The sequence below is a fragment of the Anomaloglossus baeobatrachus genome, chromosome 7, assembly GCF_048569485.1.
Source record: "Anomaloglossus baeobatrachus isolate aAnoBae1 chromosome 7, aAnoBae1.hap1, whole genome shotgun sequence".
In the NCBI taxonomy this organism is placed as follows: domain Eukaryota; kingdom Metazoa; phylum Chordata; class Amphibia; order Anura; family Aromobatidae; genus Anomaloglossus; species Anomaloglossus baeobatrachus.
In genome coordinates, this window is record NC_134359.1 from 250439524 (window position 1) to 250457424 (window position 17901).

Below are 17901 nucleotides of genomic sequence, written 5' to 3' on the forward strand. Positions count from 1 at the left end.
GTTGAGTTGAATGCTGTTTGGTGGGGATTTTGGTACAGAGCTTTTTCGATCAGTTCACTTTTTTATCCTGTGATCTATGCTGAGCACTTACATCAGGGTTTCCATCTACATCTTCAAAATACGTGATGCAGGTGAAACCCCCGAAGGATCCATTCACTAATAAGGCAGCACAGTTACTCCGGACTCAGTTTGGCCTCTGTTCAGCAGTATCTGTCTTTTCAAAAGTGCACAAAACTGTTGTTGACCGCACTTTTGTGCATGTCTAAAAAGATGGACACCGACGGATCACAGGCCAGATGGGCAGTCCTACCTCATCAGTGAGATATCATTGGGGAATTTTGTGTGAATCACGATTTTCAGCGATTTACATGTAATTTCTGGTGTAAGCGCTTAGTGTAGAGCGCAGGATAAATGTAAGCTGAGCCTTACTGCGATCTTTGGGAGGCAGAATTAACATAACACCAACAGTTGAAGAAATGACTTTTACTATGTTTTGAGCTGTTCAGTTTGCAGTATAAGTGATAAGGCGGCTTTATTCCTCATGTCAGTAAGATTACAGTGATACCAGATTTATATACAGTGTCTTGCGAAAGTATTCAGCTCACTTGAATTTTTCAACCTTTTCCCACATTTCAGGCTTCAAACATAAAGATAAAAATTTTAATGTTATGGTGAAGAATCAACAACAAGTGGGACACAATTGTGAAGTTGAATGAAAATGTATTGCTTATTATAAAGTTTTGTAAAAAATACATAACAGAAAAGTGTGGCGTGCAATATTATTCATCCGCTTTAAGTTAATACTTTGTAGCGCCACCTTTTGCTGCGATTACAGCTGCAAGTCTCTTGGGGTATGTGTCTATCAGTTTTGCACATCGAGAGACTAAAATTCTTGCCCATTCTTCCTTTACAAATACCTCGAGCTGAATGAGGCTGGATGGAGAGCGTTCGTGAACAGCAGTTTTCAGGTCTTTCCACAGTTTCTCGATTGGATTCAGGTCTGGACTTCGACTTGGCCATTCTAACACCTGGATACGTTTAATTGTGAACCATTCCATTGCAGATTTTGCTTTATGTTTTGGATCAATGTCTTGTTGGAAGACAAATCTCCGTCCCAGTCTCATGTCTTTTGCAGACTCCAACAGGTTTTCTTCAAGAATGGTCCTGTGTTTGGCTCCATCCATCTTCCCATCAATTTTAACCATCTGCCCTGTCCCTGCTGAAGAAAAGCAGGCACAAACCAGGATGCTGCCACCACTATGTTTGACAGTGGGGATGGTGTGTTCAGGGTGATGAGCTGTGTTGCTTTTACGCCAAACATATTGTCTGGCATTGTGCCCAAATAGTTTGATTTTGGTTTTATCTGACCAGAGCACCTTCTTCCACATGTTTGATGTCTCACAGGTGGCTTGTGGCAAACTTTAAACGACACTTTTTATGGACATCTTTGAGAAATGGCTTTCTTCTTGCCAATCTCCCATAAAGGCCAGATTTGTGCAGTGTACGACTGATTGTTGTCCTATGGACAGACTCTCCCACCTCAGCTGTAGATCTCTGCAGTTCATCCAGAGTGATCATGGGCCTCTTGGCTGCATCTCTGATCAGTCTTCTCCTTGTTTGAGATGAAAGTTTTGAGGGACGGCCGGGTCTTGGTAGATTTGCAGTGGTATGATACTCCTTCCATTTCAATATGATCGCTTGCACAGTGCTCCTTGGGATGTTTAACGTTTTGGAAATCTTTTTGTAATCAAATCCAGCTTTAAACTTCTCCACAACAATATCACGGACCTGCCTGTTGTGTTCCTTGGTCTTCAAGATGCTATTTGCGCTTTAAACAGAACACTGAGACTATCGCAGAGCAGGTGCATTTATACAGAGACTAGATTACACACAGGGGGCTTATATTTATCATTATCAGTCATTTAGGACAACATTGGATCATTCAGAGATCCTCAAGAACTTCTGGAGTGAGTTTACTGCACTGGAAGTAAAGAGGCTGAATAATATTGCACGCCCCAATTGTCAGTTATTTATTTTTTAAAAAAGTTTAAAATAAACAATAAATTTCGTTCATCTTCAAATTGTGTCCCACTTGTTGTTGATTCTTCACTAGAACATTAACATTTTTATCTTTATGTTTGAAGCCTGAAATGTGAGAAAAGGTTGAAAAATTCAAGGGGGACGAATACTTTCACAAGGCACTGTAGATATAGATAGATAGATAGATAGATAGATAGATAGATAGATAGATAGATAGATAGAGCTAGCAAAACTTACTTTTGTGGGCCGATTATATTCATATTAAAGATCTCTCTGGTCTTGTTAATATATTCAGACACTAAGGATTCCTCTTGCCTTACAGAGCTCAGAATAAGGTTCTCTACTTGAAGATCTGGAAAAAGCTCAACTTCAACCTGTAAATGAAGATTAAACTTTGATTTAAGTAAGGGGATTAAGAATCTTGCAGGTCTCGATTTGTTAAGTATGACACATAACGGCTCGGCACACAATTTGCTGGAGATGTTGAGGGTCGGCAATAATGAATTTCCCAAACTACTAATATCCATGAATTACGGTATATATAATATTCAAAATTCTGATGGGAGCAGGATTATGTCCAGGGAATATATGTCTTATAGAAAATGTATTACCATACAACACGGAGTGGCAGTAATAAATCAAGTCCAGGGGGAGGGTGGATAAATATTAATAAAAGGTCAATGTATGAATAGATAGCTTCCACCTTGACATTATCAGGGCAGTGGTGTGCCAGATGGTAAATGTTGATAGATAGCATTTGTAACCAATGTGACAGATGGATGACAGGACTTCAGACTACCCTGCTTTTTTCAAAAGGTGGACCAAAGGTTGTTTATAATATTTTTCATGAACTAGGCTGGTACTTAACATGAAGACACATACTTGGCAGTGCCAAGTATGAGTCTTCACATTACAGGTTTGTGCACCATCAGTTACTAGACGTGCCACAGTCACTTCATGTGCTGGTACGTAACATATTTCATTGAAATATACAGAAAATTATGGATCTCTATTGCAGGAGACTGGATTATCTCATCAACGAGAACCCTGTCTAAAATGGGAGGGTACAAACATTTTGTACAATTATGGCAAAGCCATGGCGATCCAGCCTGTTCTGACAAGATGTAGCATTACAGATGAATGGTAGCTCAGGTTCACTAGAAAGGGAACCCAAACAGCCTCTTATATACTTTAGAAAGTTGTTGGATGAATGGTGGTTCAATGTCAGCTATCTCATCCGCGCTCTCCCACACACTCTGCTGAGCTCTCTTATGTTCTCTATGAGAGTCGCTGCTAAACATTAATGATGGCGGCTAATCCCTTAAGTCAAGATCCTGCGATGAGTTTCTTATGCTGTGGTCACAGGGCCGAGTGAAAGAGTGGGGATACCTAGGCTGGCCCTCAGACTGGGGACCATAAGCTGTTCCTTAGCTCAGAGGTACGCTTGATAGTAGTGATGTCTGAGTCGCCAGCGTGGCCCTAACGTCTGTCCAAGCCCTGGTATAACTCCCCTCTCCCTCCTACACCCAAGGTGTAAGCCAGGACCGTGGTACCAAACCCCACAACTAAACACGGACAGAGGAGAAACCAAAACTGATACACACAGCAACCCAACACAAAGGAGCGACAATATGTGCACAGGGGAAAATAGCATAAAAGGGGTAAGTAAATTGACAACCGGGAAAATTCGACATAGCACAAAAAACACATCACTGATCACCAAAAGAGGATCACCACAATAAGACCGGAATCGCTGCACAAGCTGGAACTATTAATGGCGCAGACAGAAAGAAACCAGTACCTTTAATAGGAAGGAGATAGCTGCACGAAGCAATTAGCAAGCTGAGCTCCTAGTTTCTGCTCACCAGTCTGCAGGAATTAACTCCTGCAGGGCTGAAGACCAGTGAACCTGAATCAGCAAACATCCGGCTCTGGCTGAACAACTTTGAAGCATCAGGTGTCAGACTCTATAGTGTGAACAGTGTCCGACGCCGCCGTGCCACCAAGTGCCTGCAGAGCCGAACATTGCATGACAGCTGGATATTTTTACTGCACAAAGTGTTTTTTACATAGCGAGCTGTAAGGATTCTCTGATGCCAGTTTTGGGAGCAGATGGTCATGTAATCTCAAGTATCTGATTTGCATACTTCTGGCCACATTCCAACTAGACTGTATCCACTGCCGCTGAAAGACTTGCAGTGAGCAAGGCTGCGCCCATCTAATTGGCCCGTGACTGCATGTATGCAAATTAAACACTTGTGGTCATGCACCCACTACTCCTAATGCCAGCACTGGAGAATCCTCACAGTGCACAGTGTGCGCAATGTGAGAATCCACAAGTCTGCAGTTACATAAGAGTGACTGCAGATTTGTAGCCTGAGGCCAGAAAACCCCTTTAAGGCTATGTGCGCACTAGGCGTTTTTTTCACGCTGCGTTTTTATGTGCGTTTTTGTCTAAAAAACGCACCCGCGGCTAAAAAAACGCGGCAAAAACGCATGCGTTTTTGCCGCGATTTGGTGCGTTTTTTGCTGCGTTTTTGCTCACTGCGTTTTTAATCAGTGCACAATGCCATTAAAGATTGTTGATGAAAAAAAAAAAGGTCTGATGTCATTTCCTTCTTCAAAATGTTCATTGTATGCAGGAGAGCAGACAGCTGCAGAACTAGTGTATGCAGGAGAGCAGACAGCAGCTGCAGAACTACAAGTCTCAGCATCCTCCATTCACTAGTGTATGGAGGAGAGCAGACAGCAGCTGCAGAACTACAAGTCTCAGCATCCTCCATTCACTAGTGTATGGAGGAGAGCAGACAGCAGCTGCAGAACTACAAGTCTCAGCATCCTCCATTCACTAGTGTATGGAGGAGAGCAGACAGCAGCTGCAGAACTACAAGTCTCAGCATCCTCCATTCACTAGTGTATGCAGGAGAGCAGACAGCAGCTGCAGAACTACAAGTCTCAGCATCCTCCATTCACTAGTGTATGCAGGAGAGCAGACAGCAGCTGCAGAACTACAAGTCTCAGCATCCTCCATCCAGGACTGTATGCAGTTTTTTGCCCAAAAAGAAAAAAAAAATGACGTGGGCTTCGCCATATTTTTGTATGCTAGCCGGGTACAGCAGGCAGGTACGGGCTGCCCCCAACCCCCAGCTGCCTATTTGTACCCGGCTGGGAACCAAAAATATAGAGAAGCCCTTTTTTTTTAATTATTTCATGAAATAATTAAAAAAAAAAATGACGTGGGCTTCGCCTAATTTTTGAGTCCAGCCGGGTACAACTAGGCAGCTGGGGATTGGAATCCACAGTGCAGGGTGCCCATGCTTTCTGGGCACCCCCACTGCGAATTGCAGTCCGCAGCCACCCCAGAAAATGGCGCTTTCATAGAAGCGCCATCTTCTGGCGCTGTATCCAACTCTTCTAGCTGCCCTGAAGCCGGGTGGCGAGCTAGGTAATAATGGGGTTAGGGCTAGCTGTATAGCTGGCCCTAAGCCCGAAATTCATGGTGTCACGCCAATATTAGACATGGCCACCATGAATTTCTAGTAATGATAAAAAAAAAACACAACACAGAGAAAAATATTTTTATTAGAAATAAAACACAACACAATTAGTGACTCCATCTTTATTGAAATAAACCCCCCTCCGCAGTAATCCTGGGTCAGGGTCCCGCGCCGTCCAATCCGGATCCAATATCATCTGATCGGTTTGCTGGAAGGCAAAGCGATCAGATGATGTGTCAGGATCAAGTGCCTGAATCACATCACACATCAGCTGATTGTATAAAAGCCGGTTATACAATCAGCTGATGCATCAGTGCAAAAAAAAAAAAAAAAATACATACTCACTTATGTGCTGTGGTGATTACCGGCAGCTCCTGGAGCGATCGATTGGACAGGAGTCTGATCCTATACGATCGCTGCCGGAGCTGCCGGTAATCAGCTGATGAAGTCCCCTGACGGCAGGATCAGCTGATAGCCGGCCGGGCGCGAAAAAGCCGGCGACACCGCGATCAGCTGATGCGTCAGGTGACTGCATCAGGTGATCAGCGCCAGGTCCTGCAAGCAAGGTCCTGCCCCGGGGAGACTGCACACAGCCAGAGCGGCGGGACCGGGAGGAGCTGGGAGCGGGCATGGCACCGGGACCCTGCGGACAGGTGAGTATATGACATTTTTTTTTTTCTACTGTTCACTTTGGTTTTCGCCGCTGCCTCCACCTCCCGCCCAGACATGGCGCCGCACGGAGCTGACGTGCACAGGACGGGAGGTGGAGGCAGCGGTGACGGTACCGGGAGGATTCATGCTTCTGTGTTTACCAACAGAAGGAATCCTCTTCCTGTACACGTCACTGTAGTACCCACCCCTTGCGTTTATAGCTGCGTTTTTAGTCATAGAAACGCGGCTATATGCGTTATTCATTGCGTTTTTAACATCTCATTGAATTCAATGAGTGAAAAACGCAGTGGAAAACGCAGAAATAATTGACATGCTGCGTTTTTGTGGTCACCACAAAAACGCAGCTAAAAAAAAAACGCTGTGTGAGGACAGCACTTCTGAAAACCCATTGACATTGCTGGGGAAGCAATGTCACTGCGTTTTCAGCACAAAAACGCGGTAAAAAACGCGGCAAAAACGCCTAGTGCGCACATAGCCTAAATGTAGAACTCATTAAATTCCTCATTTATACCCCCAACTCCCTTGGTTTCTCTACATAACATACTTTAGGAAGTCCTTCCGCACTCCTAATAATCTCTTGGAAGCAGCGTTTTATTAGGTTCCAACACTCCTCCAGAACAGGCTCAAAAGCTATTTTTGGTTCTTCAACTTTGAGTTTAATGATGAGAATTTGGGGGGTGAAGAATTTCATCTCGTCGTATGTTTCTCCGAAATCATTGCCATCCTGGTTAAGACAAAAATAGGAATAGATTATAATAAATTAACTGTAGTAACATATATATGATGAACCCAATTAAGCTCAAGCCATGATATTAGTATAAAGCCTGCTTTACACGTTGCAATTTCACATACGATATCGTATGCGATTTGCAATGCCCCCATCGTATGTGCGGCACATTCAATTTGTTGAACGTGCCGCACATACGATTAACCCCCGTCACACGTACTTACCCGTCCGTACGATCTCGATGTGGGCGGAGAACGTCCACTTCCTGGAGTGGGAGGGACGTTCGGCGTGACATCGACGTCACGCGTCAGCAGGCCAATAGAAGCGGAGGGGTGGAGCTGAGCGGGACGTAAACATCCTGCCCACCTTCTTCCTTCCGCATTGTGGGCCGGGAGCCGCAGGACGCTGGTAAGATCTGTTCATCGTTCCCAGGGTGTCACAGACTGCGATGTGTGCTACCCCGGGTACGATGAACAATCTGACGTCCAATTCTAGAGAAAGGTACGAACGTTTTACCGTTCAATCGCAATCGCACGTAGCTGTTACACACTACAATGTACCTTACGATGCCGGATGTGCGTCACTTACGACGTGACCCCGCCGACAAATTGTAAGATACATTGCAGCGTGTAAAGCGGGCTTTAATCTATGCATTGATTGTTCAATTCACATTGGCTAGGTAAATGGAAGGGACAGTAAAAATAATAGTTCACATTCATAATAGTATGTGTTCATATACCGCGTTTTCCTAAAGCACACCCACAACTCCAGCATTTTTTTTTTATTTCATGGCTGGAGTGGCACTTTAAATGTAAGTCTCTCTCCCCCTGTCTTATACTCATCTTCCCGCGTCTTCATCTTTTTCTAGCGTCGCTCCAGTGTTTCTCCTGTGATTTGTCACCTGCCGGCAGTTTCAATGTTTCATGGAGCGTGCCGGAGGTTAGAACTCAATACAAGTCTATCGGAGCCTCGTTCTGGGTCTTATAGAGTTGAACTGAGCATTTGTGATGTAACTTCTGACTTCCTGCCAGACAGAAATTACAAGCACAAGATGGTGTCTCAGGACCAGAGCAACATCGGTAAAAAATGAAGTCGCCAGAAGGTGAGTATATGATTTGGAGCAGGGGACTTAGATTTAAAGCACCACTCCAAGGCTGAAACCCCCCCCAAAAAATGCCGGAGTGGTGCTTTAAATCAAACATTATTTAACTATAATATAAATCTTTGCTGATTATACAAAAGCATTTGTATTCTGTCCGGCTTGGTGGAAGAAGCTGCTGTAGATTCGTCCAGAAATCGTATCTTCTCCACTTTTGTTGTTTTTCCCATGTTTGTCAAAGCTACCCTCTTGCTTTATTAGTGCAGCAGTGGATCAAGTGTACCTTACTTTCCCACTCACTAGCCAGGACTATAGTAGGGATTTTTCAGGGCTTCAGGTATTCCATCTTGGAGATAGGTGAGGAACCTGTACAGGGTCTGGATAGGAGTGCAGGGTACAGCGGCATGTAAGGGCAGGAGGTCCCATCTACCCTCTCACTAGTTCCAGGGCCCACCATTGTTATTGTATTCCCGGTCTCCCCCTTGTTTGTGGTGTTGTTGAGCTGTGTTTTTGTTGTGTATCAGACATCTTTTGGTTTGAATGCGCACGCCACGTGTAAAAGCGTGACAGGCTGTCATGCTGCATGGCCAAGTCATGGATAATGGCAAAAGCAGTGCATTCTTGGATTTGAGGGTAGTAATGTTCCAGCACCTCTAGTGCTGGCAGAATGCTAATGAAGAAGAACCACCAAGTGGAGAAGAGTGGATGGTAAGTTACAGAGCATGAGAATCGGGACAGTGTGGATCAAAAACGGTTGACACTTTTAGTGGGGGATGAGGGCAGCAGGACTATTCTTTTTACAGGTTTTGCGTAAAAAGACAAAAAGTACAGTATGGTTTAAAAAGATAAATAAGTATAAAATCTGTAGTGAAAACCTATAACCAGACCAGGAGAGTCCATAATTGCATCAACTAACCGTTCATTCTTATCGCAATATATGGATTCATTCATTACTCACAGAGAGACCTTTCTGTTCTCCACATGAAACAGAATTTATGTAAATTTTCTTCATTTTCCTTGTGGTGAAATACAATAAGCCACACGGTGCAAATCAATGGATGCAAGTTTTACAGAACAATATCTGTAGTGGGAATTAAAAGTTATTCAATCAGAGTGAAGGAGCCCACTACTGAGCCGAGAGGTGGATTCAGCGCTCCCGGGAGCCGTGCCGCCGTAGCACAGTGGTGGCCAACTGAATGCAGGGCTGACTACGTGCTGATTTCTGTTTCTCAGCTGATAACAACAGCAGTAAGCTACTTGAAGCTCAAAATTAGCTTCCAATTAATATCCAGCATTATAAACATAAAAGAATCAAACAAGAACCAATATACCACTCCGAAAACTCCAAAACAGGATGTTTTTCCTCCTTACATTACCTGGTCCTTTTAAAGCAGTGACAGTACCTAAAATATTTTCTTAATACCCCCCTCACGCCACCATCATTGGAAGTTCTACCCCAAAAAAACCCTTAAAAACATAAAGTTTGCTGTTGTGGTATGACTGGTATACGTTCTTATTGCGAATATTTCCATGCAGGCTTCAAAGACCAAAAGCAACCTCCTGGTCTTTGCTGATCAGTGTTCACTCTCCACCGATCACTAAGTCCCTTTTTTACCAGTTTCTTAGCACTAGGTGACCGTAGCACACATATGCGGGCTATGTGATATTACTATTGGTGAAACCTCTGCGGTCAACTATTCTACTTGTGTGTTTGTGGGTGTGTTAGTAATGTAGGTGTCTTTTAGACGCCTCTCCATTACCAACCCCTGGGCTTGATGCCAGCTGACATTACACAGCTGACATTAAAACCAAATGTATTTCCCCGATTGCTACTGCACCAGGGCACTCAAGAAAGGCCGGAGTGAAGCGCCAGAAATGGCACATCTAATGGATAGGGCAGATGTGAGCTGCTATTTTTAGGCTGGGAAGAATAATAAACATTGGCCTTCCATCCTGATAATACCAGCAGAAAAAAAAGATGGGGGTTCTCCCTATTTCTGATTACTAGCACAGGTAAGGCCTCAGCTATCTGCTTTACCTTGGCTGGTTATCAAAAATAAGGGGGACACTATGCTGTTTTTTGAAATGGTTTAAATTAATAATTTAAAAAAAAATGGCATGGAATCTCTTCTATTTTTTTATAACCAGCCAAGGTAAAGTAGACAGCTGAGGGCTTACCTGTGCTGGTAATCTGAAATAGGGGGAACCCACGTATTTTTTTTTCCATTATTTATTGCCTATACACCAAGCTGTTAGGGAAATCTGCAGCAGGGTGAGAAAGAAATGGCTGTGCACCACTTAATCTGTCCTTTAAATACAGGCTCGGTCACGTGGTGCACCAGCCCATCACAGTACTTGCATGGCTGTGATGGGTACGAAAGTGTCCTCAGACCAAAAGCCTGTTGATTGGCTGCACTGCAGCCTTTCCAGAAGCCTTATTTGGGTGGCAGACCCGAACAGTAAAAACACGGACTTCCATGAGATATCAGTATTTGTAGTTCAGTACTGGACACTAGGACACCATTTCAAGGTTACAAGTCCATCTTTAGAGATCTTGATGTTCCTTTGTCCCAGATGCGCAACATAATAAAGAAGTTTACAACCCATGGCACTGTAGCTAATCTCCATGGTTGTGGACAGCAGAAAAAAACTGATGAAAGGTTGCAATGTAAGATAGTTCAGATGGTGGATAAGTTGCCCAAGTCAAGGTCCAAAGAAAATCAAGCTATCCTGAAGGCGCAGGGGACATCAGTGTCAGTGCAAACTATATGTCGACATATTAATGAAATGAAACGCTATGGCAGAAGGCAGACCCAGGAGGACCCCACTGCTGACAAAGAGGCAAATAAAAAGCTAGACTGAAGTTTACTAAAATGTATGTGAGCAAGCCAAAATCCTTCTGGTAAAATGTCTTGTGGACAGAGGAGACCAAGATAGAGCTTTTTGGAAAGCTTTATCATTCTACTGTTTATCAAAAATGAAATGAGGCCTAGAAAGAAAAGAACACAGAAAACAAACATAGCAAATAAACAACAGATCGGACTGTGACAAGTCAGGCATCCATGAATTCTCTGTGTTAACCCTTGCAGTATGCAGTCTTCAGCTTACAGTGCTGGCCAAAAGTATTGGCACCCCTGCAATTCTGTCAGATAATACTCAGTTTCTTCCTGAAAATGATTGCAATCACAAATTCTTTGGTATTATTATCTTCATTTAATTTGTCTTCAATGAAAAAAAAAATAAAAAAAATTGTCATAAAGCCAAACTGGATATAATTCCACACCAAACATAAAAAGGGGGTGTACAAAAGTATTGGCACTGTTTGAAAAATCATGTGATGCTTCTCTAATTTGTGTAATTAATAGCCCCTGTAACTTACCTGTGGCACCTAACAGGTGTTGGCAATAACTAAATCACACTTGCAGCCAGTTGACATGGATAAAAGTTGACTCAACCTCTGTCCTGTGTCCTTGTGTGTACCACATTGAGCATGGAGAAAAGAAAGAAGACCAAAGAACTGTCTGAGGACTTGAGAATCCAAATTGTGAGGAAGCATGAGCAATCTCAAGGCTACAAGTCCATCTCCAAAGACCTGAAAGTTCCTGTGTCTACGGTGCGCAGTGTCATCAAGAAGTTTAAAGCCCATGGCACTGTGGCTAACCTCCCTAGATGTGGAAGGAAAAGAAAAATTGACGAGAGATTTCAACGCAAGATTGTGCGGATGGTGGATAAAAAAACCTCGACTTAACATCCAATCAAGTTCAAGTTGCCCAGCAGTCCGAGGGTACAACAGTGTCAACCCGTACTATCCGTCGGCGTCTGAATGAAAAGGGACTGTATGGTGGGATACCCAAGAAGAGCCCACTTCTTACCCCGAGACATAAAAAAGCCTGGCTGGAGTTTGCCAAAACTTACCTGAGAAAGCCTAAAACATTTTGGAAAAATGTTCTCTGGTCAGATGAGACAAAAATAGAGCTTTTTGGGAAAAGCCATCAACATAGAGTTTACAGGAAAGAAAAAGAGGCATTCAAAGAAAAGAACATGGTCCCTACAGTCAAACATGGCGGAGGTTCCCTGATGTTTTGGGGTTGCTTTGCTGCCTCTGGCACTGGACTGCTTGACCGTGTGCATGGCATTATGAAGTCTGAAGACTACCAACAAATTTTGCAGCATAATGTAGGGCCTAGTGTGAGAAAGCTGGGTCTCCCTCAGAGGTCATGGGTCTTGAAGCAGGACAATGACCCAAAACACACTTCAAAAACCACTAGAAAATGGTTTGAGAGAAAGCACTGGAGACTACTAAAGTGGCCAGCAATGAGTCCAGACCTGAATCCCATAGAACACCTGTGGAGAGATCTCAAAATGGCAGTTTGGAGAAGGCGCCCTTCACATCTCAGGGACCTGGAGCAGTTTGCCAAAGAAGAATGGTCTAAAATTCCAGCAGAGCATTGTAAGAAACTCATTGATGGTTACCGGAAGCGGTTGTTTGCAGTTATTTTGGCTAAAGGTTGTGCAAACAAGTACTAGGCTAATGCCAGCGTCACACGGGACGATATATAGTGCGATCGCATGAGCGATCGCACTTGCCCCCATCGTTTGTGCGTCATGGGCAATTCATGTGACACCGTGTGACAATACTTTTGTCTGGCCCATTTTTGGAGTTTTGTGTGAAATGATCAATTATTTGATTTTTGTTTCTTTCTCTCTTGTGTTTTTTCATTGCAAGCAAAATAAATGAAGTTAATAATACCAAAGAATTTGTGATTGTAATCATTTTCATGAAGAAACTGAGTATTATCTGACAGAATTGCAGGGGTGCCAATACTTTTGGCCAGCACTGTACATAGCAAAAACCTGCTGACAGATTCCCTTTAAGAAGTATGTTCTGTATGCAGGGAATTATATGGTGGGGATTTGTATTGTCTGTGTTTTTAAAAGAATATCTAAAGTTTTCAATAAAAAAATACAATTTGAAAAAATATATAATTAAGTTCTTTCTATGTTACAGGTTTTTAGACTGGTGGCATGGTGTCTGAGTATGAACAAAGAAAGTGGATTCTGGTTCAGCACCAGAAGACTGAAGATGCAAAGAGAAAGGCGAGCAGAATCTGAACATCTCCTCAACAAGTCTGGAAATTGATTATATCAGACATATATTTGAGGTAATGGGTTCAGTAGGTAATGCACCGAAATCCAGAAGTGATTGGTTGTCTGTGGCCAAGGAGAATGAGATGAGAATCACCCTGACATTTGTGCACAGAAGATGTCCATGCAACGTTCTGTGCATCTCAAGAGTTTGTGATGCTCAGTACGGAAATTGAAATAAAGCCATAATGTCCAAAACATTTTTGGACAAATCTCAGGAACTCTCATTTTATCCTAAACGATGGAAGTTGAAATTTTGGGTGAATTTTCCACTGAGACCATTTGATGCTATAAATTGTCAGCCCGGTAGGTGAGACAATATCAGACGGCTCTTGCCATTGTCTGAGCACCTTCTTGTTATTTTCAGTTTTCCAATGCTCCATCCAAACTCCTTACTTGAAAAAAAATATCAAGAAATAGTTATGAAAAGTATAATGAAAAATGCCATTGTGAAGGTAGCCTGGGCTATAGATTGTTTGTTCAAATGTAATAAGATTATCTGTGTATGTAAATAATCAAAATATAGATGTCACTGCATAAATATCGGTGTGTCTATATGACAATCGCACAGACGCCATAATATTATTCTAAGTTGTATGTTTAAGAAAGGGTTAACCAGGGAGAGTGAACAAATATACAAACAATGAACAGTGAAGGTCTTCATAGTGAAAGTCTTATCAGTGGTTTAACACAAAGAAGGAATTTGTTATCTGTGAGATGAAATGTGTGTTTCTATGTTTCTACGCATCTCCCTGAACCTCCCTATACGGCTTCGATTTATGAGAAAAGACAAATTTTGATACTTTGTGCATGTTTAAAGGTTGAAATGTTATACTAATATCTGAGCTATTCATTACACGGGTCAGTCGCCTATACTGGCTCAAACAGTGAACACAGTGTCTGTGATTATTGCTTCTGAGTTACTTATTATATCTGTACAGATAGCTAATTTGGCCCCGTGCCTCTGGATTTGCCCTGAACAAAGACTCCATTAGCAGTCTTACCTAAATTTCTCCCTTCACACCATGACCTGATCAATATTGTATACCTATTTCACCCCCTCCCCACATATCAAAGGGTGATTATTTTTGCTTGAACCACAAGAAGCATGTGTCACACTAGGTACCAAGCGCACGGTGAAAAGGAAAGGAACCCCTGTGTCTAGGGAGAGAGAAGATGGTGATCCCTGACCAAACCTACTGCTGGTTCCTGGGGTCCCTCACCACCCTAGATAGGTTTTGCACCTATGCGCCGAGCCGGATACCTGACCCTAGGTATCCCTAGTGCTGGATCCTAAATAAGAAACAGATGGGATGAGCTGTTCATCAACCCCACTAAACAACTATAGACGATACAAGGAGGACACACGGGGAAAATGCATGAACTACTTATCATTAGATGACTCAGATGTTCAGCAGAGTTTTCAGCAACGATACGACAGATGAGTACAAGCCACCTGCTTGCAACCTCGGCTTGAAGGAACTGAAAATATCACCAGCACCAGTCCAAGGAAGGAAGGGGTATTTAAACACCAAGGGAATACTGAAAATTAACAGCTGGGTGAAAGTCAGAGATGAATCCAGCAGGAAAGCTACTTATACCAATGAATACTGACAGCAGAAACAATGGAAAGTCAGGGAGCATTCTGTGCAGCCAAACGCTGTGACCTTCTATGGCCAGAAACCACATGACTGTCACATATGACAGCATAAATTAGAAACAGGCTCCCTTATTGCAAATATCTATGCTGGACTTCGAAAAGCTGCCATGTTTTAGCTATAATATGGTTTAAATAAGAGTTAAAAGAAAGGTGACTAAGATCAATCACTGTGTGGGGGGGTCCTCAACAACATATCCCACTCAAAACCCAGTTTGATTGACAGGTCTGTTGTTATAGACACATATAACCTTGATGATTGGCGTTCTTGTTCCCCTTTTCTGCTTAAACAGCCTGTATACGGTATATTCGGTGTTTCTGCTGCCTCTTTGCTGTTCCAGTCACGATTACAGACCTACGCGAGTTTGGATTGTAAATGGCTTATATCAGACTTCTGTTAGGGCTCAGACAGATAGAGGCTATTTCTCTGTCATCTGAGCTCATCTTAGTGAATGTTGCTCTCCACATCTAATTTTAGGGATCACTGAACATTCTGAACTGGATCTTCAGTAGATACAGAAGATAGTCCTGTTTTTTTTTACTCCGCTATTCTGATCTGGCATTAAATCCTAAAGGCCACTTTACACGCTATGATTTATCTGACGATCTCGTTAGCGATGTGACACGCCCAGATCGTAGTTACGATTTGCCGAGATCGCTCATAGGTCGTTTATTAGCGGTCACACGTAACGTTCTCACAAATGACACTACACCGCTCAGCGATATATTGTTTGACCAAGGCAGACGTGTGGATGTTGTTCGTCGTTGGCAGGGTGTCACACGTACCAATGTGTCAGCTGCGTTCCAAACGACGAATAATATTTTGAAACTGAACGACGTGTCAACAATCAACAATTTTCAACCTATTTGCGATCGTTCAGAGTCTCTCGTAGGTGTCACCTGCAACGACGTCGATAACGATGACGAAAGTGAATCACGGAATCCGTGACCCCGACGACATATCGTCAGATAAATCGTAGCGTGTGACGCCGCCTTTAGTCTTATGAAAAGGCTTGTTTAAAAAGCCAGTTTTGACTTTTAGGATTGCTACTTCCAGTAGGTGGCGCTAGAGTTTGTCTCCTTCCTTACTGGAGGGACAATTTGAATTTACTCGGTAAGAACAGCAAATCTTCTAAAACAGAGTTTAGTAAAGATCAATGGCGGCTGCAGAAGCCGCTGCAGAGTGGAAAATGCGGCTTTTGGATGGAGATAAAATAACACTTATTTGCCTAAACCTGGAAGAAGCATAAGATATAAATTACTAATTATATCTGGCATACCTTTCCAACATTTGATTAACTATTGTCTAGTCATGTGACCGCTATTGTCAATCACTTAAGGCCCCTTTCACACGTCAGTGATTCTGGTACGTTTGTGCTTTTTTTTAAACGTACCAGAATCACTGACATACGCAGACCCATTATAATGAATGGCTCTGCTCACACGTCAGTGATTTGTCACTGCACGTGTCTCCGTGCGGCGTACCCGCGTGTGCGTGATTGCCGCACGGAGACATGTCCATTTTTTTCTGGCATCACTGATGTTCCACGGACCACGCAGTGGTGTGGTCCGTGAAACACGTGCCAGAAAAAAACGTGCTTTTAAAATAAAAAACATTTTAACTCACCCGGCGTCCAGCGATGTCCTCTGCAGCCCGTTCTGCCTGCTGCTTCTGAGCCGGCTGATTACTGTCGCGCATCTTAATGATGCACGACACAGCCGACCCGGAAGCAGCTCCTGCAGGGGTCAGCGCCGGCCGGATGCTGCACCGCGGGAGCGATCAGCACCATGGACAGCGGGAGCGGGCGCAGGTGAGTTGATTTCTAAGTGCAATCACGGGCCACGGAGAACGGAGCCCGGATTGCACTTAGACAACCCACGTGTGCCATGAATCCCGGCACACGGAGGGACATGTGCGTGTTTTACACGCCAGTGAAAAACGTCACTGTTTTTCACTGACGTGTGAAACGGGCCTAAGTCTGTAATTTGCCCAACCCTGATCATGTGCTGTCAAGCCAAAGCAATGATTAGCTGCGGTGGTCAAGCAGCTAGAAAGCACATGAACATGAGCTATAACGAAAGTTCAAAAAATTAATGTGCCATCAACCAGTGATTGACTGCACTGGCCTCATGGCTAGATAACATTTCATCAGCTGTAGGGAACTACAACAATTGGTGGGGAACTAGGAATTGTCAGAACCAGAGTGGTGGAAAGTCACCCTTTTTCCCCTTTGCGGGGATCTGGCCTTTGTTGCAAAGGTTCCCGAGTTACTTCCATGGAGTAGCTGCTGGCCAGTGGAGCAAGTTGGCAGTAGTATAGACATAAAGCTAAGTGCCAGAGGCACGGGACCAAGGACAACATCAACAGACAGGTACAAAGTCAGGTAGACAGCTCAGGTCAAAACTACATGGACTTTTGTTTCTGGTTCTATCAAAGTAGCAAACTGAGGATAAAAGAATATTAGAAAATTAGCCAGTTCAGGCATTAGGAACATTAATTGGCAGAAGGAACTTATTTTTTCGCATCTACCAGCAGTAGAAAAGAAAACTTCTGTTGAAGTTCCATCATAGTCAATGATCGCCAAATGCAGCTCCGGCGACTGTGAGTAACAGTAAAGTAGAGCTATTCACAGATGACGGGTGACTACAACTCTCATCAATGTCAAAAGGTGTCACTGAGCGCAACGTCTGATGAGAGTTGGCTCAGTATCTGGTGCCTGTGAATAGCTGTACTTTATTGCTATTCACAGTTGCCGGAGCTGCATTTGTAGATCATGGGCTACGATGTAAGTTTGTGGGAACATTTTTGAGTCTTTATTCAAATAAACTATTTTTACAGTGTGTGTTTTTTTTCTTTATACTTACTGGGTTAGTAAGGGAGCTGATAGTTATCAACTCCAAAAAATATTACCCTGATTGCCAATGCACCAGGGTAATTGGGAAACGTCAGTCAAAGCACTAGAATTGGCACATTTAATAGAGGCACCAATTCTGGGGTGGCTGCGGACAGATATTTTTAGGCTGGGTAGGGCCAATATCCATGACAAATATTGAGGTAAAAAAA

At 43.3% G+C, this 17901-nt stretch overlaps 1 protein-coding gene across 1 annotated transcript in view; it reads right to left on the minus strand.

Moving 5' to 3' along the window:
• DNAH3 (dynein axonemal heavy chain 3) overlaps window positions 1-17901 on the minus strand; it is a 594186-nt gene that overhangs the window by 476771 nt on the left and 99514 nt on the right. The window contains exons 10-11 of the mRNA XM_075319752.1: window positions 6754-6933; window positions 2278-2414 (exon numbers count right to left, since the gene is read on the minus strand). Coding sequence (XP_075175867.1) covers window positions 2278-2414; window positions 6754-6933 — 317 coding nt within the window. The remainder of the gene's footprint in view (window positions 1-2277; window positions 2415-6753; window positions 6934-17901) is intronic.